Source organism: Loxodonta africana, chromosome 13, assembly GCF_030014295.1.
Source record: "Loxodonta africana isolate mLoxAfr1 chromosome 13, mLoxAfr1.hap2, whole genome shotgun sequence".
NCBI classification, from domain to species: Eukaryota; Metazoa; Chordata; class Mammalia; order Proboscidea; family Elephantidae; genus Loxodonta; species Loxodonta africana.
The window spans coordinates 73,094,376-73,112,791 of NC_087354.1; the positions used below are offsets into that span (position 1 = coordinate 73,094,376).

The 18,416-nt window shown below is 40.7% G+C and overlaps 1 protein-coding gene and 2 non-coding genes across 3 annotated transcripts; all 3 read left to right on the forward strand.

Annotated features, from left to right (window-relative positions):
* The first annotated feature begins 6,780 nt into the window (after nucleotides 1–6,780).
* RPS3A (ribosomal protein S3A) lies at nucleotides 6,781–11,272 on the forward strand. The gene is made up of 6 exons (XM_003417538.4): nucleotides 6,781–6,910; nucleotides 7,635–7,738; nucleotides 8,293–8,480; nucleotides 9,959–10,167; nucleotides 10,818–10,927; nucleotides 11,104–11,272. The coding sequence occupies exons 1-6, from the start codon at nucleotides 6,849–6,851 to the stop codon at nucleotides 11,223–11,225; spliced, it is 795 nt and encodes a 264-aa protein (XP_003417586.1). The 5' UTR covers nucleotides 6,781–6,848; the 3' UTR covers nucleotides 11,226–11,272.
* On the forward strand, nucleotides 9,141–9,213 carry LOC111752675 (small nucleolar RNA SNORD73). The gene has a single exon (XR_002787555.1). It is a non-coding gene; the product is annotated as a small nucleolar RNA SNORD73 (small nucleolar RNA).
* On the forward strand, nucleotides 10,445–10,511 carry LOC111752676 (small nucleolar RNA SNORD73). Its single transcript, XR_002787556.1, has one exon. It is a non-coding gene; the product is annotated as a small nucleolar RNA SNORD73 (small nucleolar RNA).
* Nucleotides 11,273–18,416: the final 7,144 nt, after the last annotated feature.

An 18,416-nucleotide genomic window follows, 5' to 3' on the forward strand; every position in this document is an offset into this window, starting at 1 on the left:
CTCTACCATGTTAATGAGATGGGATTAGTGGCAGTTACTTGATGAGGCAGGACTCAATTTACAAAATTAGGTTGTATCTTGAGCCAATCTCTTTTGAGATATAACAGAAGCAAGCTTAGAGACAGGGGTACCACCACCAAGAAAGCAGTGCCAGGAGCAGAGCGCATCCTTTGGACCTGGGGTTTCTGTGGGGACAAGCTTCTAGACCAAGGGAAGATTGATGAGAAGGATCTTCTTCCAGAGCTGACAGAGGAAGAAAGCCTTCCCCTGGAGATGACACCCTGAATTTGGACTTCTAGCCTACTAGACTGTGAGAGAATAAACTTCCAATTGTAGAAGTCATCCATTTCTGGTATTTCTGTTATAGCAGCACTAGATGACTAAGAGAAAGGCGTTACTCAGGTTCCATGTATTTGATTTTTTTCTTTGCTCTTCCTGTTATTTCTACTTTTATGGTGTTATCAGAAAGAATGCTTTGTATTACTTCTTAAAAAAAATTTTTTTTTTATTGTGCTTTAGGTGAATGTTATTTATAGAGCAAAATTAGTTTCTCATTAAACAATTAATAGACTTTTTTTTACATTGTGTATTCTTTTGATGCTTTGGATTCTGTTAAGGCTTGCTTTATGGACTAAAATGTAGTTTATTCTTGAGAATGTTTCATATGCAGTGGAAAAGAATGCATACTTTGCTGCTGTTAGGTGGAGTGCTCTACATAAGTTTATGAGGTCAAGTTGGTTGTGGCCTTTAGATCTTCTGTATCTTTGCTGAGTTTCTTTCTAGATGTTCTGTCTTTACTGAGAGTAGCATGTTGAAATCTCGATTATTATGGAACTATTTCTCTTTTCAGTGCTGTTAGAGTTTGTTTTATGTATTTTGGAGACTTTTCATTGGGTGTAGATATTTATTAACATGATGTCTCCTTGGTGGATTTTCCCTTTAATCATTATATAATGTCCTTCCTTGTCTGTTACGCTTGAATTTTCCTTCAAGTCTATTTTATGAGATTAATATTGTCACTCCTGCCTTTCTTTGGTTACTGTCTGCTTGATACATTTTTTTCCATTCTTTGAATTTTTAATATATCGATGGGTATGTCTTTGTGTCTGAGATGTGTCTCTTGTAGACAGCATATTGATGGGTCATGACTCTTTAACCATTCCGCTACTCTGTTTTCAGATGCACTTAAGTCATTTACACTCTGTGTAATTACAGATAGGTTTCTGTCACATTGTTGTGCCTTTTTTTTTTTTTTTTTTATGGTGCTGATATTTTCTTTGTTCCTCTTACTTTCCTGTGGTGAGTTCCTTTTGTTTGTGGATTTTCTTTCCTTTGTTATTATAGATTTTGCATTTACTGAGACTTTGTTTTTCTTCTTTTTAATTCTGATAAGTAGATTTGTGAACTTTGTATTTACCTTGAAATTTACCCTTATCTTCCTAACTTTGAACCAGTCTTTTATTACTTGATATCAGCTTGACTTCCTCTCCATTTGAAAGTTTTATACCTACACCATTTATTTCCCCCTTTTATTGTTTCGATGTTGTAGTCATTTGCAGGTCTCTATTTCCCTGTTCTAAGCTTTGTTTTATTATTGAGAGCTTCTTCCCCAGGTTGGTATCTGGCTGATGCTGTCCTGTGTCCTAGACTCTGGTTGTTGTTTAATGTTGTCAGTTCTCTAACTGAACGTATGTTTGGTTTGATTTTTACAAATTTCCTTAATTTCTGTTTATATGCAAATGTCCTAATTTCGCAGTTGTATTTGGGACAGAGTTTTGCAGGATTATATTATTCTTGGCTGGCAGTTTTTTTCTTTCAAGGTTTTGTATATGTCATCCCATTCCTTCTTGCCTGCATAGTTTGCCAAAATCGAAGCTTTATCTTATTGTTTCCCCTTTGTAAGTGACTTTTCTTTTCTCTCAGTCTGCTCTTACCGTTCTTCCTTTGGTTTTGGCAAGTGTGGTTATGACATGTCTTGGTGACTTTCTTTTAGGGTCTATCCTATGTGGGGTCCGTTGAGCTTCTTGGATGGTCAGTTTTTCATCTTTCACAATATTTGGGAAGTTTTCTGCCAGCAAATCTTCAACAGTTTTCTCTGTGTTTTCCATTTTCTCCCCATTCTAGAACTCTGATCAGGCACAAATTTTTGCTTGATGTGTCCCACATAAATTTGAGGTTTTGTTCATTCTGTTCTCTGATTTTTCCTCAAACAGAGTAGCATCCGCAGATTTATCTTCATTCTTGCTGATTCCATCCTCTGTTGTTTTAAATTTGCTCCTAAAACCTTCTATTGAGTTGTCCATTTCTGAAATTTTGTTTTCATGTTTTGGATTTCCAGTTGCTGTTTCTGTATGATTTCTAATTGTTTATTTATTTTCATGTTTTTCTTATATTATTTTCCTGAACTCTTGTACTGCTTTGTCTGTGTTTTCCTTAATTTTGGCTATATTTTCATTGGTTTTGTTATGTGTTTTATGTGATGTCTATATTTTCCTTGGTTTTGTCTGGGTTTTCCTTGTTCTCTTTCCTAAACTCTTGGAGAGCCCTAAACATTAGCCTTTTGAATTCCACATGAGGTAGTTCCACTGCCTTTTCTTCTACCACAAAGTCATCTGATTCTTTATTTTGGTCACTTGCGCGAGCCATCTTGTCCTGCTTTTTTATATGTTTTGAATATTGTCTGCTGTCTCTGAGACATTAAGGTATTTTTTTTTTTATTTATTGATTGTGTATTAGTCATCTAGTGCTGCTATAACAGGAATACCACAAGTGAATAGCATCAAGAGAAATTAATTTTCTCACCATCTAGTAGGCTAAAAGTCCAAATTCAGGGTGTCAGCTCCAGGGGAAGGCTTTCTCTGTTGGCTCTGGAGGAAGGCCCTTGTCATCAATCCTCCCCTGGACTATGAGCTTCTCTGCGCAGGAACTCTGAGTCCAAAGGACATGCTCAGCTCCCAGCACTGCTTTCTTGGTGGTATGAGGTCCTCAGCTCTCTACTTGCTTCCCTTTCCTTTTATCTCTTGTAAGATAAAAAGTGGTGCAGGCCACACCCCAGGAAAACTCCATTTACATTGGATCAGGGATGTGGCCTGAGCATCCTGCCCTAATCCTCTTTAACTGCAGGCAGAGATTATGATTTATAACACATAGGAAAATCATAAAATGGAGGACAATCACAGAATACTGGGAATCATGCCCCAACCAACTTGACACATATTTTGGGGGGACACAATCCAATCCATTATAAACTGTATGTTCATTTGTTTTGTCTTGTTTCTTTGTTTTGTTTTGATATGTCAGGAGGGTGGGACTGGAGTGCTTTGCTTCTTGCTCGACTGTGGACACGATAGCTCTTACCACCTTGGTTCTCATGCGCAGGGCAGCAGCAGGCATGGCAAGCCCACTTCGTTGTACACTGGTTTAGCAAAGTGGCTGAGGGCAGGCTGAGCGGGCAGTGTCTGCCTCCTCTTGTTGGTCCAGCAGTGTGGGAGCATTCACAGCCCCTTGCCAGATACGTGGTGGTGTTAGACAGGATTGCTGCCCACCGTTCAGCAGCTGGTCAAGAGGTGGGAGGGTAGGGGCAATGGAGGCCTGGTGTGGTGGCAGGCCTGAACAAAAGGTGCTCTTGCTGTGGTGCCACAGTGAGGGCTGAGGGGAAGGGGTGGGTAGTGTACGGAGCTGGTTGGGGGAAAGAAAGAAAAGAGAGAGAACGGAAAAAAAAAGGTAGCTGGAGGGTCAGGTAGGGTGGACCTCGGGGCTGGCAGGTATGGAGGGAGGTGGTATATGGAGTCGTGTGAGGTAGAAAGCAGCAGAGTGGTGGATCTCTAGCAGTGGCAGTGTAACAAGATCATGCAGGAAGGTGCAGAGGTGGTGGCCTATGAGGCCAGGTGGGATGGAGAAAGAAAAGAAAGGGGAAAAAGAAAAAACAAAATGGCAAGGCAGGAGCCAGTGGGTGGGGGCGGGGCAGGCCCAGGGTGTCAGTGCGCTGGTGGTTCTCTAGCCAAGGCAGTGTGCTGTAGCCTGATGGGAAGGGGCTGGGGATGGTGTACAGGGCTAGGTGGGTGGGGGTGGTGCAGCCCCAGGCTGGCGGCGGGCTAGTGCTCTGTAGCCAAGGTAGCAAGGGGAGGCCTGGTGGGAAGTGGTAGAGACGGGGTACGGGGCTAGTTGGGAGGGAGAAAGAAAAGGAGGAAAAGAAAGAATAAAAAGAGAAAAAATGGCATGTTGGGTGGGGGCAGGCAGACCTAGGCCCAGTATCTCTCTACTCTCGGTGGTGTGGTGTGGCCTGGTGAGAAGGAATAGAGGTGGCATATTGGGCTAGGTGAGGGAGAATGAATAGGAAGAAAGGGGAAAAAAATTGGTGCAGCAGGGGCCAAATGTTGGGGGTGGGGTGCACCCAGGGTGACAGAGGGTCGGCAGTTTTCTAGTTGAGCTGTGTGGCATGGCCCATCTGGAAGGTGTGGGGGTGGTGTATGGGGCTAGGTGGGAAGGAGAAAGAAAAGAAAGGGGAAAATAGTTAAAAAAAAAAAAAAATGGTGCAGCAGGAGCTGGCAGGTGGGGGAGATGTGGACCCAGGGTGAGGGTGGCCAGTAGCTCTCTAGGCAAGTGGCACAGCACGATCCATCAGGAAGGGGTGGGGGTGGTGTACATTGCAATAGGGTCAAGGATGGGAAAATGTGTTTCTCTGGTTACCAGGTGCTATGTTTCCTCTTGGGAGTTCCATGAAGTTGCCTTCCTGTACTCCTTGTCTGGGTCATTGCTAGCTGTGCTCCAAGATGGTGACACTGTGCCATGTTAGTTAGCAGGGGACCTCCACTCTGTATCTCACCTCGTTCTCTGTTTTCCTTCCATTATGTGTTTGATCTAGCTTCTTATCCCTTCATTTCATGCTTGGGGTTCCAGGACTGATGTCTCTGTCTGTTTTACTTAGTTTTTCTGGTCTTTGCTGCAGAGGGACAGCATGATGCATCTGTCTAGGACGCCATGTTGGCTCTGTTTCCCAGAACTGAGTTTTTAAGAGGATTTGGTCTTTACTTTTACTTTTTATTTTGGGTGTCAAGATATAACTTTAAAATGAGATGATGCTGATAGTTAATAGCAGTTGTTTTTTTTTGTTTGTTTTTGTTTTTATTAAAAACAAAATTTAAAAATCGTAGTGGTGTTAGTTCCTGAAATTATTTTGAAAATCTGGACTGATCCATAAAACCCAAAAGACTGGAAATCACTACTGGTGTCATCTAACTTTTTATTTGTTCATTCAACAAATGTTTTGAGGACCTACTGTGTGCTAAGAGATGGGGCATGAACAACAAAAAGACTGCACTGTGTACCCTCCTGCTCTCAGTGAGAGGGACATGTTTAATCAATAGTCACTAACAAGTTAAGTAGTCCTAGGTCTTCTGCCACAGATATGAGAAAGTCTGCCTGGGGAATCAATCTCCTAGTGAAAGAAGAAAGGCATTCAAACTGGCATGAAAACGCAGGGGTATTTGCCTGCTGATAACGGAATGGAGGCAATTTAAATTCCCTGTTTAGTTCAGGGAGTTATAAATTTTCTAGGTGATATGGCTCGGTTGGTCCTTAATGTGTAATTAAAAAAGTTTTTTTTTTTTTTATGGCTGCTGCAAGTATTAGATATGGTATAGGCTAAGATGTGGTGAGATAAGACAGGTTTCATAGGCCCAGCTAAGGACTTTGACTTTATCCTATGGGCAAGTGGGGTTTATGGAATTACTGAAAGGTTTCAGGATTGGATTAGAGATTTAGTGATACTGTCTTGGTTGGTGGGAGTAGTAGGAGACTGAGGACAGTAGCCAGAAGGACAAAGGATGACAAGATTTAAAGGCTTGCTGGAGGCAGCGGGAGTTCGTGTCCGCTTTGGACACTGGAGTAGCCAGAAGGGAAGTTTGAAAAGGGAACTCCTATACCACTGGCTGAGTACCAAGCCTCTAAGGCCCAGAAGCTTTCCAGGGGCTACACACTTAAGCTGGCAGGTCACATCTAGCCAGGATATTTTCTTAAACCCATACAATTTACCAAAAAAAATTTGGACTAGTTGCAAAAATCGAAAAATTTGGAGATTTCACTAAAAAAGAGGAAAGAAAAGGGTCTTCTAGCTTTTCCTGAAAAATCAAACTACTACCTGGGAACATTGGGTCCATTATCCCTTAGGGAAACAATCAGCAGAGCTCACTTTACTTTTTAAATACACAGATAGAAAAGTGCACAAATAAGAGTACAGACTGATGCATATTCAAAAGATAACATACTTAACTAACCAGCACTCATATCAACAAGCAAAATACTACCAGTATCACTGAAGTTATACTTATGTAATCCTACTAACAACCTTATGAGTTAGATAACATTATTATCCCCGTTTGACAGATGAGGACAGTGCAGTGTAGAGACATCTCAAGGCTAAACCGTGTTGAAACCAGCATTTGAATCTGGATCTGCTGAATAATTCCAAAGCCCATACTCTCGAGAACAGGTTTGGAGGGTTACACGGTGAGCTCAGCTTTGAAAGATCCTGAGCGGCTGTCTCCTTCCACGGAAATTTACTTCCGGTTGTCAGAGCCACAGTGACCACAGATAACCCTCAGGCCGCCTGCTCCCGCGCCTCAAGAGCGCAGCCTCCCGACGAACCGTCCGCGGCGTTTTGCACGGTCTCCGAGCACACGATGGCGCTGTCACAGCTATAGCCGGAGGAGAGCCTCTCGCGGTTGCCGCAATATTCCTGAGGCCGTAAGTAGCGCGAGACCGAAGGTCACGCATACGGCGGCCCCGCCCGTACACCTAAGTTCTCGCGCGAGTTGTACTTCAGCCCTTTTGGCTCTCTGAGCAGCACCATGGCGGTCGGCAAGAACAAGCGCCTTACAAAAGGTGGCAAAAAAGGAGCCAAGAAGAAAGTGTAAGTGGTGGCTGTCGTGGACGCTGCTTTTTGGGGTACTGCTGGAATCGGCGGGTGGGTTCTGGGTTGCGGCGTAGGCCGGATGGTGCGGATGCCGGTCGGATTGTGCAGGCCGTGCCCAGTCGGTATACTCCCGGCGGGCCGGTTTGGGTGCTGCATGGAGGCGGGACGGGTGCTTTACCCCGGTTTCTTGGGCCTTGCACGCGACCCGTTTGAGCCTGATTGCCACCACCATTCGAGCCTGCCGTGTTCCTTATCGTGGGCTCTTAGGTCGCGTAAGTCCCGCAGACATTAACTGTCGCTCCAGTTGTTGGCGTTTAGGAAGTCGCTGTTTGTTCTTGTCCCTGGGTTTGGACCCGGTGGCATCTGGGGCCTCTTAGTAGGTCCTGTGGGCCATTAAAAGGGTCACGTAAAGTTCACGAGGCGTGCGTCCTACTTGGAGGCGATACCTGTGTAGTGGAAGAACCGATGGGGTAGGGAATGTGAGTGTTTGTGACGTATCAAAATGTGTAGTCTGCACAGTGCGACATAGTGGGAAGAGGTTATCCATGCGTTTCCTTCACCTCACAGGGAGGAAAATAGTTTATTGCAGCATGTAAGTGCCAGTAAGCTTTTTAAAATATTAAGGGAAGTATTAACGGCGGTATCAGAGTGACAAAAATAAAACGAAACTCTCAATCACGTGATCTGCAGTAAACCAGAAACTTTTTTTTTTTAAATCCAGGGTTGATCCATTTTCTAAGAAAGATTGGTATGATGTGAAAGCACCGGCTATGTTCAATATAAGAAATATTGGGAAAACACTAGTCACAAGGACTCAAGGAACAAGTGAGTATGTTAACCTTAGGTTATATTTTTGTTTAATTGGGAAATGGATATTGTAGCATGCTTCTTGGTCTGTTGGTCCTGTAGTGGAAGACTGTAGGGAGATGTCAGCTCTTGATTACAGCTTTGGCCCCCCTGTGGTCCTTATTTTTGGAGCCTTGGTGGCACAGTGGTTAATAACTCGGATGCTAACCAAAAAGTTGGGAGTTTGAATCCACCAGCTGCTCCTTGGAAACCCTTTGGGGCACTTCTACTCTGTCCTGCTGGGTCACTGAGTCGGAATCGACTCCACAGCAACAGGTTTGCTTTTTTTGGGATATGAGTGCTTGTTTTTGATATAACACTTGTAGAAGCAAGATGGTGCTTTTAGATTTATCAAGAAAATATGCATAGATTTGAGCTTCTAATGAGCACTGTCAATAAATCATTGCTGTCTAGATGGATGTTGTAACGTTTAAGGCCTTTAAAATTTTTTAAACTCTTGTTAATGAAAATCTTGTAGGCTTGTCTTTATGTGGTTCCTAATGTTAATAAAACAATTGATTTTTGTTTTGTAGAAATTGCATCTGATGGCCTCAAGGGTCGTGTTTTTGAAGTGAGCCTTGCTGACCTGCAGAACGATGAAGTTGCATTTAGAAAATTCAAGCTAATTACTGAGGATGTTCAGGGCAAAAACTGCTTGACCAACTTCCATGGCATGGACCTTACCCGTGACAAAATGTGCTCCATGGTGAAAAAATGGCAGGTGAGCTCAAACCCGTAGAGTATATGGTGCTGTGGAGCTCAAGATCAGTGATGCCGTGGTGTAATGATAGGAAGGTGCACATCATGAAATTGAGGTTTAGATTTAGTTTTAAATCTTCGGAAGTTTGGTTCTGGACTTAGCACTTCTGTGCTTGAGCAATAGCAGTGAGCAAGCTGTGAGCCTCATCTTTTATCTGTTTAAAATGTGTCCGAGATTTAATACTGGCTTACCGTTAAAATGGGAGCTTGACAGCAGTGGGTTTGGGTTTTTTTAAATCATTAAAATGAGTTTGTTTGTTGCATGAATTAGTGGCCGGTTGAGGACTATGTAATGTTCTGCATGTCTTCCAGACACCTTTGGACTTCAAATTCTGGTGAATTTTATTGGGCTAGTCTTTTGATGATCTCTGGCAGTATTTATAACCTGGTGTCAGGTTGAAATCTTGACTCCATTTCCCAGTTGTGTTCTCTTTTGCTAAGCCTTGGTGTCCTCATTTGGAAAAATGGAGATAAAAGTACCATCTCGTGGAGTTGTAAGGATGCTTAGCACACTTTCATAGAAAGCACTTAGTAAACATTAGTGTTACTGGAAATAATTACGTAGGTTTAGAAGACTACTGATCTGACTAACTGTCCGGTTTTGGGATACTTTGTATATGGGAATGAGTGATGACAAAATGTTTCGGTCCCAAATGATAAATACTGATTAGACCGTTACATTTATTTCTGACATTCCCCTGAGGTTTTTGGTTTCGTTTGTGGAACTGTTTTAAGGTCCCTTTGCTTTAGTGGTATTGGTGTGTTTCTTTTTAAGCTAAGGTATAAAATGTACAGAATACAGAGAAGGCAACTTAGTTTTTGTCATTACCTAAGATAATTTTTGGTTAGTAAATTTAAATGATATTATGGCTGCTAATACACGGATTTTAAAAATTGTATTTTAGCTGTGAAATTGAACATTTACTCCTTAGCCTGGCTCTACGTTGGCGAAACGTAGAGGACTTTTTTTGAGAAAGGTGTGCTCAGTGTTACTACAGCAGTACTTAACCTATTCAGAACACGTTTTTTAAAAAGATAGAATATGTAAAGTATGGATGTCCAGATAGAGTCCTACAGTTCCTCTCAGAATCTGTTTTTCTCTTACTTTGCCAAGTCGTACAATTACTTTGGGGGCGAGGGTGGAGTTAAAGCCTGTGTGTGGTGGGGGGTGCAGTTGAGATAAGTGATAGTCAGGATAGAGAAGTTACCAGGGGAGGGAGGCAGTTGAGAGGACTTGATGTTTATTTAATTGGATATGAGGGATACTGAGGATTGGGGATAATTATTGGTAAGTTCTCATAAAGGAAGTGTTAATTCTTTGGATGTTTATGTTGTGATGTGTTGTGTAATGAGTACTTGATATTCAAGCTTTAATGTATTAGATTTTGAGGGATAAAAATTGATAATATTAAAGCCTGTGATACGTGACTTCTTCCCTAGACCATGATTGAAGCACATGTTGATGTCAGGACTACCGATGGTTATTTGCTTCGTCTGTTCTGTGTTGGTTTTACTAAAAAACGCAACAATCAGATTCGGAAAACATCTTATGCTCAGCATCAACAAGTCCGCCAGATCCGGAAGAAAATGATGGAGATCATGACCCGAGAAGTGCAGACAAATGACTTGAAAGAAGTGGTCAATAAGTTGTAAGTATGTCATTTTTTTTTTCTTCTTCACGCAGTACAACCCTGACTTTCATCTCAGAGTGGTGTCAGACATATGTTTACATCCTGTCTGTGAACCCTCCTTGCTATATATCCTTTTAAGTGACTTCGAAGTGCTCATCAGTAAACGTGGTAAGGTTTGTTTTGTTTTTCTTTGATGAAGGTGTCTGTGGCAGTAAGATTTAAAGGGCAAGAAATGGTTTCATCTTCATTAGAAAATATGCCAAATAGAAATCCTCCGCCATCAGTAATGTATGGGAATAAATGATGAAAAACTGTTTCGGTCCCAGCTGATGTCCTGTGATAACTTGCATTTTTCTGATGTTCCCATTCAGTATACAGTTGGCTAAGACGGTGTAACGGAAAAGACCTTAGGCTTAGAACTCAGAACGCTTAAATGCTGCTTTACCATTAACCAGCAGCGTAATTCAGATCATTTCACCTTTGCCTGTGAAGGGGCGGTAACAGACTATCTTAATGAGGATTTATGTGGACTAAAGGAGGTGGGTGTCACATGTTTATATGTGTAGGCTTATTCTAAGGCTTCTCTCTTTTCAGAGGACATTGCTTTATCACTTTATGTGAGCACCAGAACTTTTCCTTACTAACCTATCTTCATTGGTGGTTTGCAGGATTCCAGACAGCATTGGGAAAGACATAGAAAAGGCTTGCCAGTCTATTTATCCTCTCCATGATGTGTTTGTTAGAAAAGTAAAAATGCTGAAGAAGCCCAAGTTTGAATGTAAGTGAAATTCACAAGGTTCCTGAAAGAACAAAATTGGGGACTTTTTTTTTTTTTTTTTTGAGGCTAGATAATGGCCCTTTTTTTGTTTCCTATGTCATGCCTACAGAGTATTGAGGACCATTGTTTCAAAATATGTTGTGCTGTAACTAACAAAATGTTTTCCTTCCTTGTAGTGGGAAAACTCATGGAGCTTCATGGTGAAGGTAGTAGCTCTGGAAAAGCTACTGGAGATGAGACAGGTGCTAAAGTTGAACGAGCTGATGGCTATGAGCCACCTGTTCAAGAATCTGTTTAAAATTCAGATTTTTAATGGTAACAAATAAAAGATCTTATTTGTGATGCTGTGTTTCTGAACATTCTTTTTAAATAACAGTTTGGTAAATCAAATGTTGTCGAACTTTTTTAGTGAAACTTTTCTGACCTGGTCAGGAAGTTTTTCACCCACTGCCCTTACAGGTAAATGGATGAGAAACCAAAACCAACCAAACCCACTGCCGTTGAGTCCATTCCAATTTATAGTGACCCTGTAGGACAGAGTAGAACTGCCCCATAGGGTTTCCAAGGCTATAAATCTTTACAGAAGTAGACTGCCTCTTTGTCCTGTGGATCAGCTGCTGGGTTCGAGCCACTGACCTTTTTGTTAGCAGTACACCAAGAAAGAAGAGCCGGGAGCAAAGTACGTTCTTTGGACTTGGGGTCCCTGCGCTGAGGATTTCGTAGACCCAGGGGAAGATTGATGCCAAGATGCATGGAGATCTCCAAGGCACACCGGGCCCACAGATGTCCTCGGGCAAGGACCAGAGCCAAGAGAGAAAGCCTTCCACTAGAGCTGGTGTCCTGAATTTGGGTTTCTAGCCACCTAAACTGAGGAAAACCTGGTGGCATGGAGGTTAAGGGTTATGGCTGCTAACCAAAAAGGTCGGCAGCTGGAATCCACCAGGCACTCCTTGGAAACCCTATGGGGCAGTTACGCTCTGTCCTATAGAGTTGCTGTGAGTTGGAGTCAACAGCAATGGGTTTGTTTTTTGGGTTTAAACTGAGAATAAACTTTTTAACACTGTCAACTTAGGTATTTCTGTTACAGTAGCACTAGATCAGATAACTAAGACTGATGGGGTAGAGGTTAGATGCTTGGCTGCTTACCAGACTGTTAGTTCAAACCCACCAGCTGCTCTGCGGGAGAAAGATGTGGCAGCCTGCTTTTATAAAAATTTACATCCTTGGAAACTGGAGCAGTTCTACTCTGTCCTACAGGGTCATTGTGAATCAGAATCGAATTGATAGCCGGGGGGTTTATATAGTAAAGTGAGGTGATAAAACCATTCCTCTGCTTGGCTGCTAACCACAAGGCGAGCCCTGCCAGAGGCATCTTTGAAATATTGATGTTCTACTTCCAAAGATTAGCTGTTGAAAACCCTATGGAGCACAGTTCTGTTCTGACACACGTAGGGGTTGCCATGAGTTCAACTAGAAGGCAGCTGGTTTTTTACAGCGAAGTGAACTGATTATTTAGATAAAATATCCTGCTGTGCACCTATGAAGATAAATATGGCTAAGGAAATGATGGTTACTGGTACCAGTATTTCCTTTATCACCTCATTTATCCTCAAACTTCCAACTTCCCCATTCTTGCTTATCCAACGGTCTTGCTGCTTGTAATCGGGAAGTTTAAAGTAGATGAGAAAAAAACTCACAAATTCCCGTTCCTTAGTGTCCTGTCACTTATGCATGTGTTTGTTCTCTCTGCTTTCCCTGTTGTCACTGGATGAATTGTGGTAAGACAACCTTTCCATTTGACCATTAGGTCCCATCCTTGTCTAATCAAGCTCATGACTCAGGTGCTCTCTTCTGTCAAATTTTCTACTCATGTCCTTCCAGATAAAGCCCTATTCATCCCCCTTAGAGCAAAGTTCAAAGGAGTTAACCTATATATTTGAGTCCCAATTTTTCCTTTTCTTAATTCACTGTGATTGGACTTTATCCCAATTCCAAGGCAGTGACTGCTGTCAGGATTACCAGTGACTTTGTTCATAAATACATTGGTCTATTTGCAGCATTCATTTTATTTAAGTCACTGAGCACCCTCTGCTAGTTCTTCCTTATCACAGACCTTTGTCAGTGTTGGAGGATCCTAGAACTTGGTCCTTGGAAGTTATTTTTACTATCCTTAGATACTCAGTTTCTTGGTTTGTGTTCCTAGCCTATACCATCTGAACTCAGGTTTGTCTATCCAGCTGCCTACTTGACATCTCCACTTGCATGTCAAATCGGCATTTCAAACACCTATCTTTAACAAATACCACAAGTGGGTAGTTTTAACAAATTCATTTTCTCACAGTTTAGGAGGCTAGAAGTTTGAATTCAGGCCGCTGACTCTAGGGGAAGGCTTTCTGTCAGCTCTGGGGGAGGGTACTAGTCTCTTCAGCTTTTATTCCTAGGCTCCTTGGTGACCTTAATGTGACATGGGATCTACTCCCATTTCTGCTTCCTCAGTCTCCTTTTATAAATCTCAAGAGAGACTGACTCAAGACACACACTACTAATACTGGCTTATTAACATAACCCATTGCCAAATGGGATTATAATCACAGGTATAGGGGTTAGGATTTACAACACATTTTTGACAATCTTTAGCATCTAAAAAGGTATTCCTGATCTCAACAGTTTTATCCTCCTTTCCAGTTGCTGGGAGTCCTGGTGGCACATTGGTTAAGAGCTTGGTTGCTAACCAAAAGGTCAGCAGTTAAAATCCATCAGCTGCTCCTTGGAAACCCTGTAGGAGCAGTTCTAGTCTGTCATATAAGGTCCCTACAAGTTGGAATTGAAGGTAATGGGTTTGGTTTTTGGTTTGGTTCCAGTTGCTGAGAGCAAAATTCTTAGTGGTCATGCTTGACTCTTCATTAAAAATATATCTGGAATTTAACTTTCTTATCACCTCTTGCCATCACTGATGCAAGCCACCATTACCACCTGGATATTGTTATTGCCTACCTGTTGTCCCCGCATCCCTTCTTGTGAAAGTGTATCTTAAACACGCAGTTCACCCAGAAAGCCCTGTGATCCTTGCCCGTCACCTCTGTCTTACTACCCTTCCCCTCCCTTAACCCTGTTAGGTGCATTCTTGCTTCAGGCTTTTACACTTGTTTTCCCTCTGCTTGGGAGATTCTTCCCATAGGTGTTCACAGGACTTGCTCCTTCACTTCCTAGTCCTTGCTCTGTATCTCCTTAGTAGAGCATGATTATGGTTTCATCCTGTTAAAAATTGTACCCTACCCTCCAGCACTCACTATTTTCCCTGCATTTCTTTTGTCTATTCGTTCACATGTCTGTCTCCACTAGAAGAGCTCCATAAGGACAGTGTTTTTGTGGTTTGTTTTTTTGGTGGGGGAGGATTGTCTGGTTCAATGTAATGTCCAGGAGCTCAATAAATATTTAAAGGAATGAATGATGCTACATATTCCATAGTGAAGCAAATGCCCTAATGTCTGCAGCTGAAGGCTGGTTTAGTCCCAAATGACAGGCTTGCTTACTGCCCAGGATATGGACAGAAGTTGAGTCTAAAGAGCACTGACGGGGTGGGGGCAAGGGGTTGTTATATAAATGGTGGCTTTAGGTATAATCCTTAATCGAGCACCAGTCTGCTACACCTCTGAATTGGATTTGACGTAGTATTCTTAAAAACCCATTGCTGTCGAGTCAATTCCGACTCACAGCAACCCTATAGTATACAGTAGTACTGCCCCATAGAGCTTCCAAGGAGCGCCTGGTGGATTCAGACTGCTGACCTTTTGGTTAGCAGCCATAGCACTTAACCACTACATCACCAGGTTTTCCTAGAAGGGCTAATTTGAAAATTTTCCAAAAATAATGTGTTTTATTTATTAAAAATGGTTTGGCCTGTTTGATAGTGGATTTAACCAAGTTAACCTTCCTATAAGCCAACCCGAAGGTGTTTATAAAGTATTCATCTATTGAAAAATACTAGAAGGGACAATTCTAATTCCCCATTTAAGTATCTCATACACTTAATATATGGATATTAAGTATTCACAAATGGCGTTTCTCTACTTGACCTACTTTACCTTAGTCTTAAAAAAAACTTCAGTAACCAGGGATACATGAATTTTCAAAAACAGGTTGCTGAAGGTGTTTGTACTAGGCATGACTGAAATAGGTACAAAACTAGTACTTGATTTGAAACTGGATTTTGCTTAGTGCATACAATTGAGCAGCACCACTAACTATAAAAGTGAATACTGATGCGTAAAAGAAAAACAGCGAGCTGCTCGTGTAGTCTGAATCCAACTGTCCAAGTTGGACTTAAGGATCTGATGCTGATTCTGTTAGTTCCATGGTACAGGGTGAGTGTATGCACACACGGCTAACATGTGAAGAAGAACAAGAAGTAACAAGTTAGGGAAAATATGGAAGTTTCACAGAAGTGGAAATGACAGCCAAAGGAAAAAACAGCCTAATCTTTCAATCTACCTACCTACCTACATACCAACCTACATACCTACCTTATCTATCGCCTATCTATCTATATATCTATCTAATCTTGGAAGACAGGCCTGGCGATCTGCTTCTGAAAGGTCACAGCCTTGAAAACCCTATGGAGCTTTATAATAATTTTAAAATTAGTAAGTGTGAGTCCTCCTACTTTGTACTTCTTTCAAGATTGCTTTGGCTATTCAGGGCCCCTTGCAATTCCTATGAATCTGAGCTTCAGCTTTTTTATTCTGCAAAATAGACTGTTAGAATTTTTTTTTTTTTCTGGAACATTCTCAGGTTTGCATTTATTTTCTCTCTTCAATTTTCAGAATTTTCATTTCCTTTAATTAACCCATCAACCCTAACTCATAGCAAAAATATGATAAATGACTGTTAGAGTTTTGATAGAGATTACATTGAATCTGTAGATCACTTTAGATAATATTAATATCTTAACAATATTAAGTCTTCCAATCCACGAATACGGTATGTCTTTCCATTTATTTATTTATTTAGGTCTTGTTCAAATTCTTTCACATGGAAACCCTGGTGGCGTAGTGGTTAAGTGCTATGACTGCTAACCAAAAGGTCAGCAGTTTGAATCCGCCAGGCACTCCTTGGAAACTATGGGGCAGTTATACCCTGTCCTATAGGGTCACTCTGAGTCAGAATCGACTCGATGGCACTGGGTTTTTGGTTTTTAAATTCTTCCAGCAATGTTTTAGAGTTTTCAGTGTACAAGTTTTTTACCGTCCTAAGTATTCTATTCTTTTAGGTGCTATTATAAGTGGAATTTTCTTAATTTCCTTTTCAGCTATCCTACGTATAGAAATAGAATCATGCCTTCTGTGAACAGAGAGAGTTTTACTTCCCCCTTTCTGATTTGGATGCCTTTTATTTCTTTTTCTTGCCTAATTGTTTTGGAGGGAGCCCTGGTGGGGCAATGGTTAAGCGCTTGGCTGCTAACTGAAAGGTTGGTGGTTTGAACCACCAGCTGCTCCGTGGGAGAAAAAACCTGGTGACCTGCTCCTGTAAAGATTTCAGCCTAGGAAATCCTATGGGGCAGTGCTACTCTGTCATATAGGCTCACTAAGGGTCAGAATCGACTCTATGGCACCTAATAACAACAATTACATTGATTAGAGCTTTCAGTATAATGTTGAATAGCAGTTGTGACAGCAGGCATTCTTTTTCCTGAGTTTAGGGGGTAAATGTTGTCTTTCCCCATTTTGTTTGATATTAGCTGTGAATTTTTAATAATGTCTTTTATCATGTTGAGGAATTTCCCTTCTATTTCTAGTTTGCTGAGTGTTGTTATCATGAAAGGGTGTTGAATTTTGTCCAGTGCTTTTTCTGCTTTCCTTGAAATGATCATGGAGTTCTTTACCTTCATTCTATTAATGTGATGTATTGCACTGATTGATTTTATGTTTGAATTGATTTTATCCCTTGTATACCTGAGATAAATTCCACTTGGTCATGATGTATAATTCTTTTATTATTAAATGTCTTTTAATCTACAGATTTTCCCTTCGTCCCATTTTCTTGAACAAACTAGGACATTTGTCCTATAGCGTTTCCTTTGGTTGGAATTTTAATGATTGTATTCCTCTATCTTGTATATTATGTCATTTTCCTGTCTTCTGTGTTTACTGTAACTTGGCAGTTGAATCATTAGATTTGGTTGCAGTTATTTTTTTTGGAGAAATCATCACAGGTGATGTTTTGTTCATACAGGGGTGCATATTGTATGATTATCATTCTGAGTTGTTAGCTCAAACACAATTCTTAGTTCCTTAATTCATTATAGGCTACAAAATGGTCATGTTCCAGTTCTTTTATTCCATTTTCATTTATTTGTTGGAATGCATTCTATAAAGAGAAAAGTCTCATCTGCTATTTGGTTACCCAATGGTACTGATCAAATAGGAAAGACAGGATAAATGCTTGAGTCTTTCCCTTTATTTACCAATTTTCAAAATAAACAGTTGAAACAATTGGTTCCTTAATATTCTCCAGAGGTGATCAGTTAGTTTTATTGTAATATCATGAACTCATAGGTTTACATATATTTGATGGGCTTCCTTCCATTGCAGTTATTCTCTTTTTTGATTCTCGAATTTTCTCATCTTTGGTTAATAGTAGCCTCTTCAGATTGGTTCACAAGTCTTTTTTTTTTTTTTTTTTAAAGCAAAGAACTAGGCACTTTATAGGAAAACTACATGCAATTTCTTAGTGAGAAGATAGTTAATCATGAAACAACTTTTATACTTATGGAACAATTCAGACTGCCTATTTCATATTGTGAGAGCTATGGAAAGTTACTTCCCCACGTCCTTCCCACATAAATAGTCCATTTCATCAATATTTTCAATTCCAGTGTCATAAAGTTTTCAAACAGTCCTCTTATGTGATAAGATCTGTAAACTAAGAAGTAAAACCACCTCACTATTTTTTATATTGGATACATGTATTTTCATTTTCTTTATCGTAAGGGCATATATGTATTCCTTTATTCTTATAATTAACTACATTTTAGCTCCATTAATACTCCCTAATGTATGTGTTTTATTTTCACAAGTCTTTTTAACACAACCTTACTAATCTTTCATAAGTTCTTTGCTTTCTGGTGTGACATGGTGTTCTCGGCTCATCTAGTATATTTTCTGCCCCAGAGTTGAATCAAGAAGACCTGGTTTCTTTTATGGGAAATAGTATTTCAAGGTCATAATCTGGGCACTAAAGATGCTGACTGCTACCAAGTTTGCCATTATTTCTAGGCCTCTCCAGGGGACAGAGCTACTTACATATATACATATGTATGCATTAAGGTAAAAACATAATTTTAAGGTACAATATATCATGAGTTCATGTAAATATTTCTAATTCAAAGTCAAGATTACAGTTTTTACTTAGTATATTTTATATTATATCTGTTATTTCCTTTCTTCTGCACCAAAAATCCTAATTCTCAAGGACACAGTGGATGATAGAG

Excerpts from the sequence above, each read along its gene's own strand:
- RPS3A (XM_003417538.4), top strand. The coding sequence starts at position 6,849 with ATGGCGGTCGGCAAGAACAAGCGCCTTACAAAAGGTGGCAAAAAAGGA. Across the intron at positions 7,739-8,292 it reads CACAAGGACTCAAGGAACAA|AAATTGCATCTGATGGCCTC; the intron begins GTGAGTATGTTA and ends TTTGTTTTGTAG. Across the intron at positions 8,481-9,958 it reads CCATGGTGAAAAAATGGCAG|ACCATGATTGAAGCACATGT; the intron begins GTGAGCTCAAAC and ends CTTCTTCCCTAG.